Genomic DNA, 22,183 nt, shown 5'->3' on the forward strand with positions numbered 1-22,183 from the left:
TCTTTTATTGTTTTCATAAGCCATCTTTTGTGGGTCTTGGCCTTCAGTATAAAGGATATATAAAAGGTCTTCATTTAACTGGGCATGGTGGCTCACACCTTTAATCCTAGCACTCAGGGAGGAAGAGGCAGGGAGAAGCAGCTGTGAGCTCAAGGCGAGCCTGCTCTCCAAACAAGTCCAGGACAGCCAAAGCTACATATGTTTTGAAAAAACAAAAAAACAAAACAAAACAAAAAAAAGAGTCTTCATTTTTACCTTTCACCCTTCAGCAATCCTATGCTTTAAACCTCTGCCCCTTCCCTGCCCTGCCCTCCCCACGGCACCTCCCCTCCCCATGACAGCAAGATGATTTAGCAGGTGATGCGGTTTTTCTGCAAATGTGATGACCTATTTTAAATTCTTGGGACACATATAATGGTGGAATGAAAGGAATGACTCCACAAAGTTGCTTTCTGACCGCTCTGTACATACTCATACATTTAATAAAAATAAATAAAATCTTAGAACTTTCTGAAGTTCTGAGTAATAATAGGAAAAAACATTTTTTTAAATCCCTGAATAAAAGCTGAGAGAACTTGATTGAATATCATGAGAATTTCATTTGTATGCCTTGTGTATACAGAGAAAGTGAAAGGGGGAGGGGAGGTGTGTGTCTTCATTCCTTGTTTCTGGAGGGCTGAGAAGTTTAGGGGAATTGTCATTTGAGATCTTTTAATTGTGCATGTCATGTTTCTTTATGGAATGTCTCTGGTAAGGACATCCTTTCTCTCTCTGGGGCCTCTGTTCAGTGGACAAAATGTGGAAGACAAGGATCTATAGAGGGATACGATGGAGTGTCTGTCTCTACTCATTTTTGAACTGTGTTTATGCACTTTCTGGATGATTTTTCAGGGTATCACTCTTTTTTCCGTGATTACTGTCCTTCATCTGTATAATGTAAACTATTATATTTATTTATGAATACTTACTTCAAATTAGTCTACTGGACCCCCTACCAGTCGCTACTTATTCCTCGGTTCCCATCATGAATGAGCAGGTGTTTTCTCCAAGGATCTTTGAATAATCTAAGCAGTAATCAAATCAACACCACATTTCACTAATGACAACTTTGAGATAATAGAATATACGTGACATGAAAGCAGAGGGGGATTATTTGTGAAGACAAGGGGACCAGTAATGGGGAGGATACATGGAGATGGATGGGACAAATAAAATAAAATATAATGTATAAGAATGTAAAGTGAAAACACATTACTTTGTACACTAACTAAAAAGAAAAAGAAAGCTTATGTAAGCTACTATATTCAAATAAGTTTCTTAAATTTTGGTGGCCTTTCTTTTTTTCTTTTCTTTTCTTTTTTTCCTGGATTTCAAGACAGGGTTTCTCTGTGTAGCCCTGGATGTCCTAGACCCTGTTTGTAGACCAGGCTGGCTTCAAACTCACAGATCTGCCTGACTCTGCCTTCCCAGTGCTGGCATTAAAGGCATGTGCCACCATGCTCAACTTGGTGGCCTTTCTTAAAAAGTAAAGAGCAACCTTTATATTACCTATTGTTTTCTATCTTCCACTTTGTCTAGTCTCTCTCTACCTACCTCCTTCCTCTCTCTTTTCCTTCTTTCCTTCCTTTGTTCATTCCTTTCCCCTTCCTTCCTTCCTTTCTTTCTTTCTTTCTTTCTTCAAGACAAGGATTCTCTTTGTGTAGCTCTGGCTTTCCAGGAACTAGCTGTGTAGATCACGCTGGCTTTGAACTCACATATATCCACCTGCCTCTCCTTCCTGAATGCTGGGGTTAAGGACCTGGCTGCCACTGCCCAGCTATATCTATTTTTTTTTCAATAGCACAGATATTCAATGTGAGCCTATAATTTTTGCTCATGTGTCGATAGTTTGGGAAACTTAGCTTTATTATTGTGTAAAGTGATATTCAGACATTTTGTGAGCTATTGCAGCCATGAGGATAATTAATGGTTCTGATGAGAAGCAATATTACTCTGTGTAAAGAAAGGCTCGGAACTTCCCTTGGATTTCTAATAAGAAGCTAATCTTTACAGCAGAGTATGTAATAAGGAAGGGTGGAGAGGATCAAACACAGGAAAATTCTTGCCAGAAGAAATAATACTATCCCTAATATTTCAAACATGTTAGAAAGAACATCATGTGGCATGCATTTAGAAGGGACCTTGGCTTCATGATAAGCAGACATTGAAAGCAGTTTATTTTGATGCAGGCCATGAACATTCAAATAAGGGTTGCCAAGGAGAATCTACGATCCTACACATCATAAGAAGATGAAATGGAAGCATGTATCTGACTGTGCAGCTCTAAGCTCCTCTGTTATACTAGAAGCTCACTGCTGAGGTGTGGGGCAGGTTTGTGACTACTGACAAGACTTTGTGACTGAATTTGCTGTCATTTGAGCAAACTGTGCACCTATAGGGATCTTTATAACTTCCTATGTGGAGTAGAAACATAAATATTAAAATTATTATAAATATTATGAAATTATTATAAATATTTTCTGCATAGTCTTTGACTTTTAAAAGTTATAGACACAAACCGGGCATGCTGGCGCATGCCTTTAATCCCAGCAATCAGAAGGCAGAGGCAGGAGGATCTCTGTGAGTTCTAGGTTAGGGTGGTCTACAAAGAGAGGTCCAGGACATTCAAGGCTACTGCACAGAGAAATTTTGTCTTGAAAAACCAAAAGCCACAACCAAAACCAAAACCAAAACTAAAAACAACAAAATAAAACATAGATACATTGCCTTCTGATTCACATTGTAGAATCTGAGTTTATCCATAATTATTTCACCTTTCATTTTATTGTTGTAGTTGTTGTTCTTAAAGAATTATTAAAGCTCTTCTTGATTTCATGTAGTTATCTGACCCAAATTGACTTTCACAAGTCAAGTAATTTGGCAGCATCACCCCCTATCTCTATATTCTTTTATCCCACTCATAAAATCAATTCCTTTGTCGAAACTGAAAGAGTACACAGAATTTAAGCTGTCCAGAGTATTTGGACTAGGTTTGGGTTAGACACTCAGCATAAAAATAATCAACAGGGAATGGATGAATATCTTTATTGATTATGGAGCTAAAAGTCATAAAAACAGAACAGGACTAATAGTGTGGCTGTAGAGATGGGAGGTACTATTAAAGAGAGAAAAAAACTATCAACCATATTATTCTGTTTTACCTAAATTTCAGGCCATAGACTAATTATGAACAATAGAATGAAAGGTGCTTTTATGCGTTTCATTTCTCATAGACTACATATTATAAAAGTGGTGTTATACATAAGATCTTGTTCTTCCTTATGCTGCCCAGATACTTACTTCTTTTTCCTTTCCAAAGCCAGCCCCTACGAAACTCACTAGCCTTGGGATCATTTGTGCTTCGTGGAGTCACAAACTCATTCACAGCATTTCCATGCATTACAAATTCTAAGAGGTGTGTGTCAGTTCTCATGTCTAGACCCGGACACCTGCATCCAGATGCCCAGCACTGAAGGGCGTGGCTGCTCTAGGATCTAGAGCACAGGCAATTATTTTCCGTGCCACCTAAGACACTGTGGCTCAAGGTAACGAAACTATGTCTCCTCTTCCATCATTCCACTGTGCTTTTCTCTTTCCATTACGTAAAATTAGAGACGGTGACTAGAAAGTTCAGTAAATGGTACAATTGAAAACAACTGAGATGCATAAGAGTTTATGGTGCTTTAAGGGAAAATTTTCTTGTACAGAGACAAAGAAGATTGTAAAGAATTAAAAGTTGCCAGACTCTTAGTGGAGAGCAGAGAAGATTTTGGATAGGGGTGGATGAGTGGGTGAAAACACACACTATCAGCAAACCTAGATGTGTTTAGGAACTAGAAATGCAGTATGGTCTGTCTCCAACTGCAAAGAGTCCTGGGGGGCAGGCTCATTATCCTTGATTGACAGCATGCTTTCTACATCTCTTTATTAAAAAAAAAATCCCAGCCTCCTCCTCCATATTCACCTTTTCTCTATGCCCACACCATGGCTCTTCCTACATTTTTATTTTCCATAAGCATCAGTTAATCCAACTTTCCCTTTTTAAAGAAGTTCTTAGCTGGGTGTGGTGGTGCACACCTATAATGCTAGCATTTGAGGAGGCAGGGGCTGGCAGATCTCTGTGGGTCTGAGGCTAGCCTGGTCTACAAAGCAAGTCCAGGAGAGCTAAGGCTACACAGAGAAACCCTGTCTCAAAACAAAGCAAAGCAAAGCAAAGCAAAACAAAACAAAACCGACACACACACACACACACACACACACACACACACACACACACACACATGAAAAAGCAAAAGTAAAAACAAAACAAATACCCCCCCAAGAAGCTCTTCCCATTTATCTCATGCTTATTAAGTACGTCTATGCAGCTAGAGTTGTAAAACAATTGCCCTGTCATAGTTCACATTTCTGCATCATTAAAAAAGAAATTCTGAATTCTTGGAACTTTACTCTCTTCACCCCTTAAATCTGCTGTGATTTTTTTTCATCTTTCAGAGGGGAGGCAGTGCTTTCAGGTGTTTGGTGTAGATGTCACTGGGTGACTAGGGAATAAGTGCCAGCTAAATGTGGTCAATGGGGGTCACAGGTAGACATTGAGAGAAAGTAAACCATCTGATCAAAGCAAAGGTAGTCAGCTGGGGAGCTGGCACTGCCGTTAAGAGCACCATCTGCTCTTCCAAAGGTCTCGAGTTCAAAAGAAAGATAGTTGTTTTAATTTTTAAATGAAAACGTACCTGGAAGCGTCCTTCTTACCTTCTTACCACCCACCTTGGTTCTGATAAGCAGCGCATTCCCATCTGAGGGGTTTTTGTTTTCTTTGGAGCTAGAGAGGAAAAACACTCCCTGCCCGGATTTCTTTCTGCCAGATGACAAATAAGTTTCCTTGGCGCTTTGGGCCAACGCTCTCTCGCCATATAAGGGAAGTGTTGCACTATGACTTCATCTTTAGAGAACTGAGCATAGTGAAAGGTCCTCAGAGACCAAGGGAAGAGGAAGGAACAGAATAGCTCATCAGGGAATCCCACTGGGTCTTTTATTAGGCCAGCAGGTCTTGAAAAGTAGTTCCCAAAGGAAGACATCATCTTGACTTTGTCAAGTTTCCAGGTCCTGTTAAGTTTTTATTGCTTACCACTTTTCTGAAACAGGAACAATTCGACTTTCTTCTTTTTTTGATTTTTACAAAGTAATGCTGTTCGTTCTTCCTTTTCTGATGATAGGGAGTCAGCTGTAGTTCTTTCTGTAATCTAAATAGTATTGAAAAATTTTTGCTCTTTCATATTACTGTGTATTTTCTAGTTGGCAATGATTGCTCAGTGTCTTAGTCAAATATAGCACTGAGTTAAGGGATTCTAAATTATGAAACTGTATGCATAATCACTTAATAGATAGGTGTACACATTATCCTAACTGTAATATAACATTAGAAAAATATGAGTTATATGTATAATCCATACATTATACATATAAACACATAATGTATGATACATGTAATATATACAGTGAAAACATGTCTTTGTGCAATGCTCAGGCATAGAAAGAATAGAATTGTAGTGAAGGAGTTGGAAATCAGGATACCAATGATAGACGAAGTCCATGCTGTATGGAATTTGAGTAAAGTAAGTTACATTCTATCAGCATTTTAACCATTCTTGGTTAATTTCTACATAAATTAAGAAAGAAACAGTCATTACTTTTTAGGTAGGTTCATATAGAAACACCATGGTTTAAAAAATACTTATTTATTAATTTCGTGTATCTGCATAAACACCTACATGCCAAAAGAGGGCATTAGATCACCTTATAGATGGTTGTGAGCCACCATATAGTTGCTGGGAACTGAATTTAGGTCCTCTGAAAGAGCAGACAGTGCTCTTAACCACTGAGCCATCTTTCCAGTCCATATTCCATGATTTTTAAAAAATGTGCTCATTATTTGAAAATTTCATACAAATATACAAAGTATTTTGATCATATCTGCTCTATACCTCTGAAATGCTCCCCCAACTTATCTCTCCCAATGTGATGTTATTTTTCAGTTTTTAGGAACTCCATGTTATTAAACAAAGCAAGCATGATTACATGGTTATGATCTGGATGATAGTAACTTGTTATGAACATTAGGATGTTTGCACAATAACACAGGAAACACTTTAAGTGTGTTTGTCAGGCTAAGCATCTAGTCTGAGAAGAGTCAGCTCTAGGAATTGCCTCTTCAGCCCCGAGTGAACACATTTTAAGCTAATATGAAACCAGTTCAAATCTTGAAAAAACCTTCTGACAACATCCCTTACCTACAAATCTGTCCAGTTTAGCCCAGTCTAGAGTCAAGCTAACTGTCTAGGACTAAAACAAAATACCAATTTTTTTTTTATTGGTTGTGTTTGTTCTCGATTGCTCTTACCACAGAATATTAAAATCTTGATGGCTTAAAGCAACATAAATTTCTTATCTTACTGTTCTGGTTGGTAGAAGTGCAGAGTGGACGCCTGGAGAGGATGTGAAGGGCTGCTATTTGGCTACCACATGACCCTTTGAGTTTCAGATACTTCATTATGCAATAATTTCATGACAAAACCATGATGCCAAAGTGCTTTGTGTTTATTATAATTTTGATATAAATTGTGGTTAAGATATTTTTACTTAGATGAATAAATCTTAGTGGGCATATAGGGTGGTGTCTCATGCAGAATTTTACACATCTGCTTTCTGCCCAGTAAGTGCTTCCCTCCAACATTCTGCTCATCTGACTCTTTCATTATACATGTCAGTATATTATTCTCGGCACACATTTTTCTTAATTACTTATTATTTAAACCACTAAAATATTTTGTGCATCTTCACATATGTAGAGAAAGGTAGGCCTATTCACCATGCAAACTTTGTCATGCAACATTTTCAATTGCCTGCTTCTGTTTATTAACCGTAGAATAGGATATTATTCTTTGGGCAGGCTACAATTTATTTTTTTAAATTTACATGTTCTAACATTTTTCACATGAAAATAAAGCTTAAAAATTGTTTTTTTTCAGACTCCTGGTGGAATAAAGACATTAATGGTCTCACCCAGATTTGGACCTTGCATGCTACAATACCAATCTACCTGGCCAGATGCACCCACTAGTGCATGAGTGGCATTAGTTATGGAGATAAGTGACCATTTTCCGATTGGATATGAGACTTCCTCTATAAGGTAAATTCCATGCCATAGGTATTGTAACCTCGTCAAAAGCCCATTACTGGAAAGAGACCAAGGGACATTTGAGCAGTGGTGTGAAAACCTAGAGCAATAGAGATTTTCTAACAGACATAAAGGCAATACTAATAAAAACCTAGAGCAATAGAGACTTTCTAACAGACATAAAGGCAATACTAATGAAGCCTCCAAATAATAGGAGAGACAGAGTCTGAACTGGCCACCTCTTGCTACATAATGAAGCTTCCAGTACCAGGACTGGGCTACATCCATTTGGAGTGCTAACCAAAGGTGTCCCGTGGAAATCCTCAAACAATAAATGCTGTTGCCAAGACAGTAGGTTCTCCACAAACTGACATCAAGGCCCAATTGCTGAAGAAAATATTGACTTCCAGTGTCTTTGGTATGATAGGATACCAAAAGAGAAACAAACACCACCCAGTCACAAACTCTTTGGATCTTTGTCTTGTATGCAAAATATGCTAGGCTAATGGTAGCACAAGTCTTGTGAAAGTAACCAACTATTGTCTGTTTTGACTTTGGACCCATTCCAGGAGACGGAATCCATATCCAATACTGCTTGGGTGACCATGAACAAGAGTCTAGATAACCCAGAGACCTAGGTAAAACCAAATACTACTAGTCTTGAAAAAAGATAGGGATAGGATGATTCTTAATGATATTCTGCTATATTCATATATCCAGTGCCTTATTCAGCCATCAGAGAATCTTCCTTCTGCAGGAGACAGGAACAGATACGAGATCCACAGCCAGACAGTATGGAGGAGGGGGTGGCACTGGGCGGGGAGACCTTGGAACACACAGCTTTAAATGGGATATCTCCATAGATTCCCTCCTCAGGTCTCAGGGAACCCTGTGGAAGAGAAGATGAAAAGAATGAGAGAAAGAGAGAGAGAGAGAGAGAGAGAGAGAGAGAGAGAGAGAAAGAGAGGGAGAGAGAGAGAGAGAAGGGACAACACTGGAAAAAACAAGATCTTCTAAGTCCAACTGAGCAAAGCTTATATGAACTCACTGAAGCAGCAAGCACAGGGCCTGCATGGGTCTGTACCATGTCTTCTGCATACATATATATTATAGTTTCCAGTTTAGTTTTTATAGAATGTGTGTGTGTGTGTGTGTGTGTGTGTGTGTGTGTGTGTGTGTGTGTGTGTGTGTGTGAATGAGTGGACCTCTAATTCTTGTGCCTTCTTTTGTTTTGTTTTGTTTTTGTTTTTTACTTTAGTTGGTTTGTCATGTCCACTTTTGAAGTAATTGCTTTTGTTATATTTTATTTTTCCATGTTTGGTTGTTAGCTCTTAGAAGCCTGTTCTTCTCTAGTGAGAGACAGACACGGACTGGAGCTGGATGGGAGAGGAGATGTGGAGGGGGCTGAGAGGGTTAGAGGGAAGAGAAATTGTAATCAAGATATATTATGTAGAAAAGAATGTATTTGCAGCAGCAGCAGCAGCAGCAGCAGCAGCAACAACAACAGTGCTTTCTGCTCTTCAAAAGGACCCTTGTTTGAATCCTAGGCTCAGAACTGCCTGTAACTCTTGTTCCAGGGGATCTGGTGTCATCTTCTGGTCTTGACTTGAACTGTATGCATGAGGTGCACATATATACCATACATACAGACAAAACACATACACGTAAAAATAATAATTAATTAAAAAATTAAAATCTCAGAGCGCTCTCTCTCTCTCTTGCTCTCTCTCTGTCTCTCTTTCTCTCTGCCTGTCTCTCTCTCTGTCTCTCTGTCTCTCTTTCTCTCTGCCTGTCTCTCTCTGTGCCTCTGTCTCTGTCTCTCTGTCTCTCTCTTTCTCTCTCTCTCTCTCTCTGTGTGTGTGTCTCTGTCTCTGTCTGTCTGTCTGTCTCTCTTTTTTCTCTCTCTCACTTTCTTTTTCTCTCCCCATCTCTCTCTCAGGTTCCCAGGAGGACTTCCAGAGGCTCACAACAGTTTGTAACTACAGTTCCACTGACTTGCTTTAAAATTTTTTTATTATGTTTCTTTTTTAGTGTATACAGTTATATTATTACATATGAATAAAATAAACTACACGCAGCCGGAAGAACTATGGGGCAATCAGGGATTATATAAATGTTACATTCATAGTGATTTGGCTATTTGTATTTGGCAAACTTGAAGTAAACATCTTTCCTATCTTGTTGGGTCTAAACTTCTAAATGAAGATCAATATTTATCATATCTCATCTCTGTTAACTTAAAAACATCTGTCTTGATCTAAAAACATCTTAACCCCTAACCAATTAAGCTTAATTGTAAGACTAAACATCTGGTCTTCAACCCCAACAGAGACTTGAGAAGGAATAAAACTTAATTACCTGAGTGAACTGGAAGAGCAGGTTAGCAGCTTCCAAAATGAAAAAATGACTGCAACAGTTTACTGTCTGAACAGTCACCCAACACTCTCTATAATGTTGGAGCATCATCTTCAGCCTTCTGGCCCAATATCTCTGACAGACATATTTGTGAGGCAAGAACTATTGAGGACTTGCTTACCCTGCCTTGGCAGAGTTCAGCCATTGACTCTGCCTGTATCCAAGCTTGCCTATGTTTAGGTGGAATTCTTTCTGTGGCAGAAATGAGGATGTTTTTCCCAGTGGCTTGTTTGCCACATTTGAAGTCATCTTCATAAGGAGGTTCTTTCATGCTCATCATCCTCTTTGAGGCAAGCTGGGTGCTGCCAGGAGTTAATTTCTCTTGTTATCAAAGAATCTTTAGAAGAATAAAACCATCTTTAAATGCCATATTCTGTGGGTCTCTGAGGCTTTTGAAGACCTTATTTTACTATTTTACCTTATATATCTATAGAATCATATCTATCTATTAGACCTAGGATATATATTCTTGTAGTATTTGACATTACCATGATTTACATTAATATACAAAATTCAAACAATTAAAAATAACATTATTTGTGAGTAACAATAATCTACCTTTTGTTCTATCCTCCCTCTATATTTCTATATCCCCCTTTTAATTCTTTTCAGCTCCTATCTCCTTACCTATAAAAGAAAGATAAAGGAAAAAAAAAGACATCCCTGAGTCCAACCTAATTTTCTCTCTGTATAAGACCAATAATAACTTATAACCAACCCCCAATGAAAAGAAGCATCTGTAGACCTAGAGAACAAACAGAAACCTACCCAACCCCCCTTAGAGGAAATAGGACGTCTAGCTAGACAAGGTTTCTTGTTGGTCTCAGATTCTCTGTGACTTATAATTAGAGGCCATTCTTAGTATGGCATGAAGGAAGATTTACACATGTTTTACCTCTGCTCATACAATGAGCAGAGAACCATCCTTAATTGCTCTGTGCATCTCACACACCTCATACAGTCATAATGTTAGAACTATGTAATGCCTGTGAGAAATTATATTTCAGAACAAAAGAGCCAGATATTGATGCTGGATCAGACCCAACAGGATTCATTCCTCACAGCATGCTGGATGCTAACATCCTGCATCCCCCGTGTTCTAGCCCCAGGTGCCTCACTTGCTGTTACCCATCAGAACAGGACAGCTTCCAGGACAGCACTGTAAAAAGCTTCTGATCCCAATTGGTCCAGCATTTCAGACTGTCTGACACAAGACTCCTATTAAGCCTGGAATTTTGCATCATTTAGAAAATGGACCACAAATATTATCCCTGGCTTGCTTAACCATTTCCCCCATTTTTTGGCCCCTTAAAAGGTCTCATTCACCCTAAATCAGCCTGAAGTAACCTTAAGAGAATGACATCCTAGTTCCACTGAATTTTATGCTCTCTCTGGCTTCTGCAGGTATTCCTACTTCTACACACACAAGACACTCTCTCTGGTAGTTTGGGTGAGAATGGCTCCTCTAAACTCACACATTTGAATGTTTGGTCTTCAGTGGGTAGAATTGTTTGGGAAACATTAGAAGAAGTTGCTTTGGGAAGAGGTGTGTCACTGGTGGTGGGCTTTGAGGTTTCAAAAGGGAATACAATTATAGAACAGTTTGCTAATTTCTACTCTCTATCTAAAGCTAGAGGAGTACCTATATCTTGCTTAAGTGATTTAACATACCTGAATTCTGTCAGTTAGATATGCTTACATTTGAAAGAGGTTTTTAGTCCATTTGCTAATATTCATTCAAGAGAGATTTAGATAGAAAATGCTCACTAATGCCTATTGTGGAGTTTAGCTGTTCAAGACCTTAGTCTAAACTATAACATTGTTAGAGCACGGCATTATCTCTTGCCTCTTCAAATGAAGGAATTCAGTTTTACAGGTTTTAAAAAAGAAAGAAACCTAGTTATTCTTAGGGAGCTTTTTTCCCCATTGTTCTCCAAGTTCTGTGGAATTCTACTTGATATTTTTACTGAAGTCATATTTTTCTAGATATGCAAGGTGAAGTTAGATTTTTTTCATGACATTGTTTTCAGAGTCTTCTGTAGCCCAGGATGACCTTGAACCCTTTGTGATTTCATTGTCTTACCTCCTGAATTCTGGGATTACAGGTGTGCATGCCACACTCAACTCTTCCTGTTCCTTCATTGTTTCTTCCATATCTGACCATATGAGATCCTCACTATATTTTTTTTTTAAATATGTAATGACCTATGGTCTGGGTTTCAGTTAACACCACATAATCCTTTCATATTTTCTGGGTCTAACATGGCCCTTCTTCCTTACCTTCCATTTCTCCTTTCCTTTCTTCCTGATACTATGAAAAATGAAGACTATTATTAATCTTTTTTGGTTGCTATATCAAAACTTTTCTCTCTGTTTGTCTCTGTGTCTGTATGTCTGTCTGCCTGCCTCACCCTGCACCCCACCACCACCACCACAGTGGGTTAATTTACACGGTTCTGAGAGCTGACTGGGCAAGCACTGAAATCCAAAGAGTAGGCAATCAGGAAGTAAAGATTACAAGAAGGCTGGGGATTTCCAGGGATGAGGTAAAGCTAGTATTTCCAGGCATGGGTCTCTCTTCTCAGGACAAGTCCAAACTTTTGTCACTCTCTTCCCTCTACTTATTTGGTTCTAACTGTCCAGCCCCTAATTTAAAGTCATCTGACTCAGATGTTCTAGTATTATCTATGGAGCCCTTTTTGCCACTGCATCAACGTTAGTATTTGAACAACTAGAAATTTTATTGGTGTGTGTGAATGTTACTTCCCTCTGTCTTTAACTGTCACAGGAGGCTATCTCCACTATCCCTTTTATGTGAAATCACACTAGATAGAGGACTGTAGGGAATTCAGGCCAGCCATGTTATTTCTGTAACAGGGCTCCAGACCTTTGCATAACTGACTTAGCACACTCCCATGATGGAAGTACCATTCAGGCTGTAAAACTCAGCATGCAGATAACACCATCTGCCAAAATTAAAACAAAGGCCTAATCCGTTTAAGTTCATAGTTCTGGGAAAGTCCCTAAATTTACTAACCTTGCATTTTGGCTTCTCTACTTCCACTTCTGGCTAACTGTTCTTGTTAACTGATGTGTGTCAACCCAGAACATGGCTTTTCTGCTTAAAAGCTCACCATAAGAGAGACTCAGTGCTGCACTGGGAGCCTGAATTCCCTGTGTAGTCTCCAGCCAGCTAATAAAGACTTTGTATTGGCTTAAACCCATGTCTGAGCAGTCTTCTCTGTTGAGTGCCGCACAACAATTACCTCTTTGGAATTTGCTATCTAGGACTTTCCCCAGAACTTACTGAGTTGGCTTACTGATGAAGGACGGAAAAAAGAGTTTCAAAGTTAATTTCTGAAAGGGCTTATCATACTAGCACTTGAGAAGTTGAGGCCAAATAAGCAAGAGTTCAATGCCAACTTGGCTAGACAGCTAATTCCAGAGCCATTTGGGCAGCACAAGTGAGATATCATCTCAACTAACCGGCGAACCACCACAGTCTTATTCTGTTTCTTCCCTCTTTTGTTTCTATTATTGTGTTAGTTATTAGCAATGAAATGGATTAAACTACTTAGCTATAGTTAGAAAAGCAATTTGTGGGTGGAGTCTTGAGGATGAAAGTTTCTCATGCCTGTTCTGAGACAGATCATTAGGAGGTCTCACTAAAAACTGATTGTTATTCTGCTCCCTCAAATGCATCCCAAGCAAAGAGAGAAACTAGACAGCAGCTGTGGAGAAACACTCAGCCAACTGTTTTTGTTTTAAATGTTCATTGTCTTAGTGCAGCTTGACATGCCTAGCACTTTAATGGTTGAAATTACCTGGAAATGTCTTAGAAAGGAAGATTCGGATGGCTTGCTCACTCTAGACAGGGTCGGTAACTCCTAAAGTTTAGTTTAGCAACTTGTGCTTTAAAAAGTTTCAGGCTGTGAACATATACAGGGGGAGGAAGTCCCCCTCAGTCACAGTCATAGGGGAGGGGAGTAAGGGGAAAATGGCAGGGAGGGAGGAATGGGAGGACACAAGGGATGGAATAACAATTGAGATGTAATATGAATAAATTAATAAATTATATTAAAATGAATAATTAATTAATTAATTTTAAAAAGTTACAGGCAAAATGGAGGTGCAGTAAAATCTGTATGCCACTCGCTTAGAGTCTCTGAGAAACTGTGGTCAAGGCAATCCAGGTGACCAGAACTCAGACCTAGTATGGCTGTAGTTAAAGGTCAGATAGCTAAGTTATTTTCAGGAGGGTAAATAATAATAGAAGCACTTGGACAGATGAAGGGGAGACCACCTGCGGTGCTTAGCGGAAAGAGCAATGACCATCATAGGAATTCCTGTGCGTGAGGCCAGGACCTAGGTTATCCAGCACCTGTTTCTCTGGGATAAGGACTTTAAAATACTTGTTTGTGTTCCGAAAGGGATTTATGATGTACAGTGGAATAAATTATATTCATAGTAAGGTATTTTCGAATGTATCCTTTATGTGAGGGAGTGCTGGTGGCAGGAGTGATTGAATCCTGTGGAGAACTGGGTTAGGGGCTCAAAGCAAATGATCTTTTGGGCAAAACATTTTACTGAGATAAGCAATGATGCCATGGGTATACGTATAGGTCCCTAGCAGAAGGCATGATGAGGTACAGGTTTACTAATATTTAATGTATAAGCCTTCACTTTTCTCATTTCCTAAGATAATTCCATGTGGTAAAAACACCACTACCAAATCACATCACCTAAGTTTTACAAACGAGTATGATTTCCTCTCGAGCTCCACCACCAATCTTGCTACATCTTTCCCAGGTGATTTAAAGAAGAAAAGAAATGGAGACGCAGCTCACAAAGCAAACAACACTGGACAACAAAGTCCAGTCTGGAGATGTTATAAACGGGAAACAGAAACCATAGCAGAAATGGGACAGAGATAATCACGCAACAGACAAAGAAGATTAAGCATGCTTTAGGATCTCAAAGGAATGGAACTGCATTAGAAATGGAAAGAGATGAGAGTCACGCAGTCACAGCACTGGTAGCCTCTTTGCCTCTAAAATGTCAGATGCTATTTGGTAAGCAGTCATTGAGATGTGGGAAATGAAAAAGCAAAACAAATCAAAGAGCCATAAGGTTACCTTGGGAATGGACTATAATTTTGTCTTCCCTGCCTGTAGCTTCATCTATACTTTTTGACCTGGTCAACCAGGATTGAAAACATGATGATTAATTTCCAAGGAAGTATGGAAGCTCCCCAGAAGGCAGCAATTTTAAAACTCAGTGCAACCACCAAACTCCCCTGGGCTCATGAGGTCCGTGTCTTCAGTATAACAGCCTCTGAGCCCTCCTTCAGGTCGCTGAGAAAGTGTGGAAACAAGAAAACTTCCTCTGATTTTCTGAGGATCTTCCAGGGTGCAGTGCCTTCTCATGGATGCTTTGCTGGAGTCCTGTGAGTTCTGGTGGGAAGAAACGTTAGAAAAGGGGATTATCTATCCTTCGAAAGAAGTCTGTCCATGCAACTGGTCACGAGAAATTTGCTTCAAAGAGGAGGGTATGAGGACTTTCTTGAAAAAAAAATCATCTTTGTGATGTCTAATTCAGAGTTGTAATTAACAGCTTCTCTTTGGAGTTCTAGTGTGCCATAAGGCTGAGTCCTTGGAACCAGTACAATAAATAGGGCTCAGGAAAATAAAGAAGGAGGTTACATGCTAACCAGACCTATAAATGAGAGCACTGTGAAGACAGACTGAGGAATTTATTCATTGTAATGTTTTTGGTATTACTAAAAAGAAAAAAAAACTTCATTAATTCTTAAGGAAAATTTGTGTGAGGTAGACGTTGCAAAGATGAACATCAAGAAATTGGGAAGAGGAAATCAGTCAAACTTTGAATTGACAGTGTTTGCAATATGGCACAGTTTTGAGGCTTCAAGCCCCAGCTAAGTTATTAGAACTTTTATTGCTCTGGAGGCATTGGCTGTGATGGTATAAAGAGACTTGGGTCAAAGGGACCATTTCCTTCTACTGAGAAAGTGAGAGTGATCACACAGTGTTTTATGTGAAACAGCAGACTTCGGAGGGAGGTGGATCGATCATCATGAAGAGAATGTGTCACCCTATGATGGGCTAGAAATGGTAAAAACTGGAGTTCCTTAGAAAGGAAAAGCTACTGGGCCTGCAAGTAACGGCCAGTTGTGTTAAATTAGGACATCTAGTTCAAAGACATGTGGTAATTTGTACTTCCTGAGCTTGTACAGGAAATCAAGTCACAAAACATAGAGCCGGAGAGCTACTGAGAAGGAAGGGAGTGCTAAGAATTACTAGGTTAGGCATACTGGATGTGAGTGAGTGCCTTTGACTAACAGCCAAACATGTGTGAAGTGTAGACTTAGTTGGAGGAAATATCGTGAACAGGCTCTCTGGGCTTCTGGGCTCTGACTTTTGGTCCATGATCTGTGCTGAGCAGAGACCTAGTTAGCTCAGGAAGCAAAATCTGGGTCACATAAACTACAGTTGAGTGCATCATGTTTGTCCAAGGGCACTCAGGAAATCTGCCTTCCAATAGCCTAACCAGATACTAAAGGGCATATAGGAAAATTCTGAAAAAGGATAATTGTTCATGAATGTTTGCCTGGCAACAGGACAACTTAGATTGAGTATAGCAAATAGCATTTATTAAGCAATTTATATGGGCTACTAATTCAGTAAGTGATTCTCATAATCTTGCAAGGTATTATTATTATTATTATTATTACATTATGGGTCAGGAAATTGTAGGGTTCCAAAGAAAAATATGGATTCTACTATTGAGAAATAAACACAAAAACTTATCCCCCTTGGATTCTAACACATAGGAATTGTATGATATATGATATGCACGCCTGCTTGACTATAACCATATAGATGTCTGGAAAGTGCAAGTCACATCAATAAGGGTCATGTATTTGATCAAGTCTAAAAATGTCTTCTTGATGTGGTTCTCCTTAGAGAAGACAAGTGCCTGAGTAAAAGGGATTAGACACACAGATCTTTGCTCACCTCGCCGGCATGGCGAGGATGCAGCCATGACCTCATACACAAGCATATGTTTACAGTCCTTTACAAACTCTCTGTTATAAGCCAGTATGGGATAATGAGAATAGTAGGATTTGATAACTTTTTTTTCCTTTCAAATGTTCATATACTGTAGATAGGGTAACAATAGAGGGTTGATGGAGGGGGATAAAGGTGTATTATTATTATTATTATTAATTATTATTTTGGAGTTTTGAGATAGGGTAATTCTGCATAGCCTTGGCTGGCCTCGAACTTACAGCAATCCATCTGCCTCTGCCTTGCAAGTGCAGGGGATTAAAGGCATGAGCCACCACGTATGGCTGTAATTTTCCTTTCAGAAATACAATGATGTTTAAAAGAGGGTTAACTTCTCTATCTATGGGGAAGGCAAAGCATCTTATGGAGTTTCTGATGAGAGTGGAGCAGTTAAGTGTTTAAATTTCTGTGAACATTTCCAGTAACATTGAGTTACATATAAACACCAAATATACCGAGTCTTTGAATGTTTAGCATAGACTAACATAGAAACAATTACATAATGCTTTGTCATATTATTCTGTTCATTTTATATTTCATTGGAAATTACAACAACTAAACAGATAATGTAAATACGACTGAGTATATACAAAAATGTCAATATCAAAATATCTATATACACACTTGTGATTACATGTGTGCGAATAAAAATATATATGTGCTTACACACAAAAAATATTCATGGATTAACAAAAAGAGTGCAAATTACTGATGCAACTTGAAAATTAATTATTAAGAACCAGATCCCAAACAAGAAACTTTTAAGTTAGATAGAAAAAAAATGATGCCCATCTTGACCAGTGAGCTGTGTTTTCCAGACCAATGGCCCCAATTTAATATTTTAATATTCAGCTACATTCCCAGAATAAGGGTTGTGATCCTTTCCTTGAAGACAAGACCCATTAGCTAGGCTGCAATTGTAGTTCACATAAGTACTTACTCAAACCCTTTATCATAGTTACTTATTTTTTACACACTCATATGCTATGCATTATGCAAATATTTTTGCAAATATTAACACACATATTCCACAACTCTAGGAATTTATTATTATTGTTGTTGTTGTTATTATTATTATTATTATTACTACTACTACTACTGACATTTTAAGAGTATTAGTTTTCCAAACATTCTATAGCTAGTGAAAGTTATTGTGATCTCATTTATTTATCTATCTCATGTCTTCCCAGGCAACATGATATGGTGTCGGGGTTTTTGACAAGAGACAATGCCCAGCACCATACGCCAGACCATGGAGTCTCCTAATCACACGGACCTGGATCCTTCTATCTTCTTTCTCCTGGGCATCCCAGGTCTAGAGCAATTCCATATGTGGCTCTCACTTCCAGTGTGCTGTCTCGGCACAGCCACAATCGTGGGCAATATAACCATCCTGGTTGTTGTTGTCACAGATCCAGCTTTGCACAAGCCCGTGTATCTCTTCCTGTGCATGCTCTCAACCATTGATTTGGCTGCCTCCTTCGCCACAGTACCCAAGCTACTGGCTATTCTCTGGTGTGGAGCCGGGCATATCTCTGCCTCCGCCTGCCTGGCACAGATGTTTTTCATTCATGCCTTTTGCATGATGGAGTCCACAGTGCTGTTGGCCATGGCCTTTGATCGCTATGTGGCCATCTGCCACCCACTGCGCTATTCTACCATCCTCACTGACACCATAATTGCACGCATTGGGGTGGTAGCTATGATGAGAGGCTCTCTGCTCATGCTTCCATGTCCCTTCCTCATTGGTCGTCTGAGCTTCTGCCAAAGCCACGTGATCCCACATACATACTGTGAGCATATGGCTGTGGTGAAGCTGGCCTGTGGAGACACCAGGCCTAACCGTGTGTATGGACTGACGGCAGCTCTGTTGGTCATTGGAGTTGATTTATTCTGCATTGGTCTCTCCTACGCCCTCATCGCACAAGCTGTTCTTCGCCTCTCTTCACAAGAAGCCCGGTCCAAAGCCCTGGGTACCTGTGGCTCCCATGTCTGCGTCATCCTCATCTCTTACACACCAGCCCTCTTCTCCTTTTTCACACACCGCTTTGGTCACCATGTGCCACTCCACATTCATATTCTTTTGGCTAATGTCTATCTGCTGTTCCCACCGGCTCTTAACCCCGTGGTGTATGGAGTCAAGACCAGGGAGATTCGCGAAAGGGTTGCCAAGGTGTTTCAGTGGGGGCAGGGAACTGGGCTAAAACCATCTAAGTAATTATGGAGCATAGTATCTCTACATAAAAAATTAAAAACGACACCTAGCTTTTCAAAATTAAGAGATGCTCAGTATTTGAAACTGAAAAGGTAATTTAATGCTAGGATAAATCCCCTGTAAGAACTGCTCATTTATAATAACTATAAATCATAGAGGGGGAGGTTTCTGTGATTCTTCTCTTTGATCTGGAGAAGTATACACTTAACATAATTCCATCTAGATAGCAACTAGATACAGGAAAAGCTTCACCTGCCCCAGACAGGGTCCATTCAGTTCAGGAGGGCCTCTGCGTAGCCATAGGATCCCCACGCTTCCCGGACCTCTCCCAGCACCCCCAAGAAGGTTGTTCAAATTCAGGCTGTCAAGTTCCAATTCACAGCATCTGGAAGGATCAGAAGACAAGACAACGAAGCCACAGCAAAAAAAGAACAGAAGGAGATTCTTAAGTTTTTCCACCAACCCCGTCTTTCTCGCTTAGATCCTCAAGAGTGGAAGAGAGGCAAATTGCCAATAAAACACAGTATGAGTGAGCAGCTGTCAGCTGTACAGACCTGAATTGAGAATACTTTAACAGAAAACATTAGAACCTCTGTGGATGAGGGTACTGGAGAGGTCAGGACACACCTTCATTTGTAACTTCAAGCTATCCATCTCACACGTGGCTCTCTGTCTCCAGCTTCTAAGGGACCAATCTAAATCCAAATAACCTTGGATTTCATCCAGGATAATATATACTTACATGTCAGATGTACTTACATATTATCACTAAGAGAAACTTTGCTGTTATTGAATTTTACCCCCTAATCTTGGAAAAAAATAGTCATATACCCAAATAAACCAGATTGAGAAACTTAGCTATTCTTTTATTCACCCAATATTTATTAATCATTTTATTTTTATAAGGAAGAATGGACAAGTTTAATCTTACCTAACTGCATGTGGTAAAAGGTTCTTTCTAAAAAATTCTTTTGAGTTATTTTTATGTGTTGCATCTGCATAAATTTCTATGCATCCCTGTGTGCATTGCCTGTGGACACCAGAAGACCGCATACGATCCCCTGGGTCTGGAGTTAGATAGAGATGGCTATGAGCCACACTATATGGGTCTTAGAACCCAGGTCCTATGCAAAAGCATAAAGCCATCTCTCCAGCCTCTGGCAAAAGGTTCTTAACCGCATTGGTGAAACTAGAATAGAAGCTGTTCACTATTCACACAAAGCCTTCAGGTCTCTGAGAAGAGTGTCATCAAGTGGTTGGTGAGTTGTAATCGCCGTAAAGAGTAAGCTCCTTACATTGGATCCATTAATGGGAAACCTTTTCTCATGGAATATCATCATGTCATCCTATGTAAATGGGACCCAGGACTCATGGGCATTTACAGATTCTCTTGGCCTCAGAAAACATCAGCCCCGAAGGAGAAAAACAAAGACATATCTTTTGAAAATTCCCATGTTTGTGAAAGTAGGTACTGCTGTTGTGGTACTTCAGACAGGCAGAGAAAATGGCTTGCACATAGTTTAATTTAATAACCGTTTTTAAGAGAAAGAGACACATTATACCAGTCAGTTGGAAGACCAGGCAATGTACAGGCTGTCGTGGGGTTTCACTTTGTGTTTTAGTCCTCAAATTGAGGTAACCGTAGCGTGTTTTTTAAGAATGATGCCCAGTTCCAGCTGGACGTGGTGTGCAGATCTCTAATCACAGCATTTGAGAAACGGAGGCAGTAAGATCACAAGTTCAAGACCAGCTCAGGCCATACAGCAAGACTGTCTCAATTCTTACTTCCACCCCAGAAAGAGAAAAAAAAAAAAGTATGTCCAACTCAAAATACAGCACTCCTCCAACTGAGTTTCTCATTCTCCGCGTCGCCAACTTCTGTACCTCCTCTGTACCACTCCCCTAACCCTGAGCCCACCCTGCACTCTGTGTCTCAGGTTCCTGACCTAAGGACTTGCAGCACTTCTGAGTAAACCACTGCAAGTGTGCAGGTAGGCAGTTCTACTTGCTCACAGCTTCCCATTTTAATGGGGTTCTCAGTGCTCTGTGTCTGTGGCTGTGCTCATTGTATGCTCTGTAAGGATGCATTTCTGGCACACACAGCTAGCTGCCTTCTACAACACTCTTCCCCATGCTTAAAGTCTGTACTAATCTCTGTCCCATGGAGTTAAAGAAAATGATTCAAGTAAACTACTTTAAATTCCAGTCTTTGTACGAACTCTTGATATCTACAGCCATTATTCCCTCCTTCTCTTGTTGTATTCACTTCTTCTTATTTCCTTTTATGTTCAAGGAAGCCTAAAACACAGTGGTGGAAGCTCATCCTGTCATCCGCTTCTATTCTTTGGGTTCACAATTTGAATTCACTGGAATTTTTCTCTAGAGCTTATTTCCCCTTATTTCTCTTTATCTTAGTAGTGTGTGTGTGTGTGTGTGTGTGTGTGTGTGTGTGTGTGTGTGTGTGTGTTTGGGTGTGTGTGTGTGTAAATCAAGCCTAGTCTTACACCATTCACTCACTAAGCAAGTGTTTTGCTACTGAGTTATATTTTTAGCTTATAACCATTATTTTTCATTGCAAATAGATTTTTCTCTTATACCATACATCACGACCACAATTTCTCCTCCCTCCACTCCTCCTCCTGCTCCGTTCCACTCTCCATTTCCTCTCTAGGAAAAAGCAGAACTCCAGGAGATGACAGCCAAACAGTACCAAACAAGATACAATATGATAAAGCAAACTCCCCTTAATTGAAGCTGGACAAGGCAACCCAATAGGAGGGGAAAAGTCACAAGAGCAGAAACAGTAGTCAGAGACACACTCTTTCCCACTATTAAGAGTTCCACGAAAACACCAAGCTAACAACTAGGACATATTTACAGAGGACCTGGTGCAGACCCGTGCAGACCCCGTGCTTGCTGCTTCAGTTTCTGTGAGCCCATGTAAGCCCTGATTAGTTGATCTGTTGGGCCATGTTGTCCTGGTGTCCTCTGTACCCTCTGTCTCATACTGTTTTTCCTGCCTTTTCTCCTGCCTTTCCCTGGTCTCTGAAGGGAAGGACCGGATGGAGATCATCAATTTAGATTCTGTATAATGTCTGGCTTTGGGTCTCTGCACCTGCTCCCATCTGCTGCTGGAGGAAATTTCTCTGATGATGACTGGGCAAAGCATGGATCTATAGCAGAATATCATTAGGAATCATGTCATTATTTTTGCCAGTCATGTTTTAACTATTCTTAAAAAAAAAAAAA

The 22,183-nt window shown here is 39.7% G+C and overlaps 1 protein-coding gene across 1 annotated transcript; it reads left to right on the forward strand.

Annotated features, from left to right (window-relative positions):
* The first annotated feature begins 17,947 nt into the window (after positions 1 to 17,947).
* LOC127192250 (olfactory receptor 52P1) lies at positions 17,948 to 18,937 on the forward strand. The gene has a single exon (XM_051149577.1). It carries the CDS (start codon positions 17,948 to 17,950, stop codon positions 18,935 to 18,937), a length of 990 nt encoding a protein of 329 aa, XP_051005534.1.
* Positions 18,938 to 22,183: the final 3,246 nt, after the last annotated feature.

The sequence above is a fragment of the Acomys russatus genome, chromosome 7 (assembly GCF_903995435.1).
Source record: "Acomys russatus chromosome 7, mAcoRus1.1, whole genome shotgun sequence".
Lineage (NCBI taxonomy): Eukaryota > Metazoa > Chordata > Mammalia > Rodentia > Muridae > Acomys > Acomys russatus.

Coding starts and splice junctions, on each gene's coding strand:
- LOC127192250 (XM_051149577.1), top strand. CDS start 17,948: ATGCCCAGCACCATACGCCAGACCATGGAGTCTCCTAATCACACGGAC.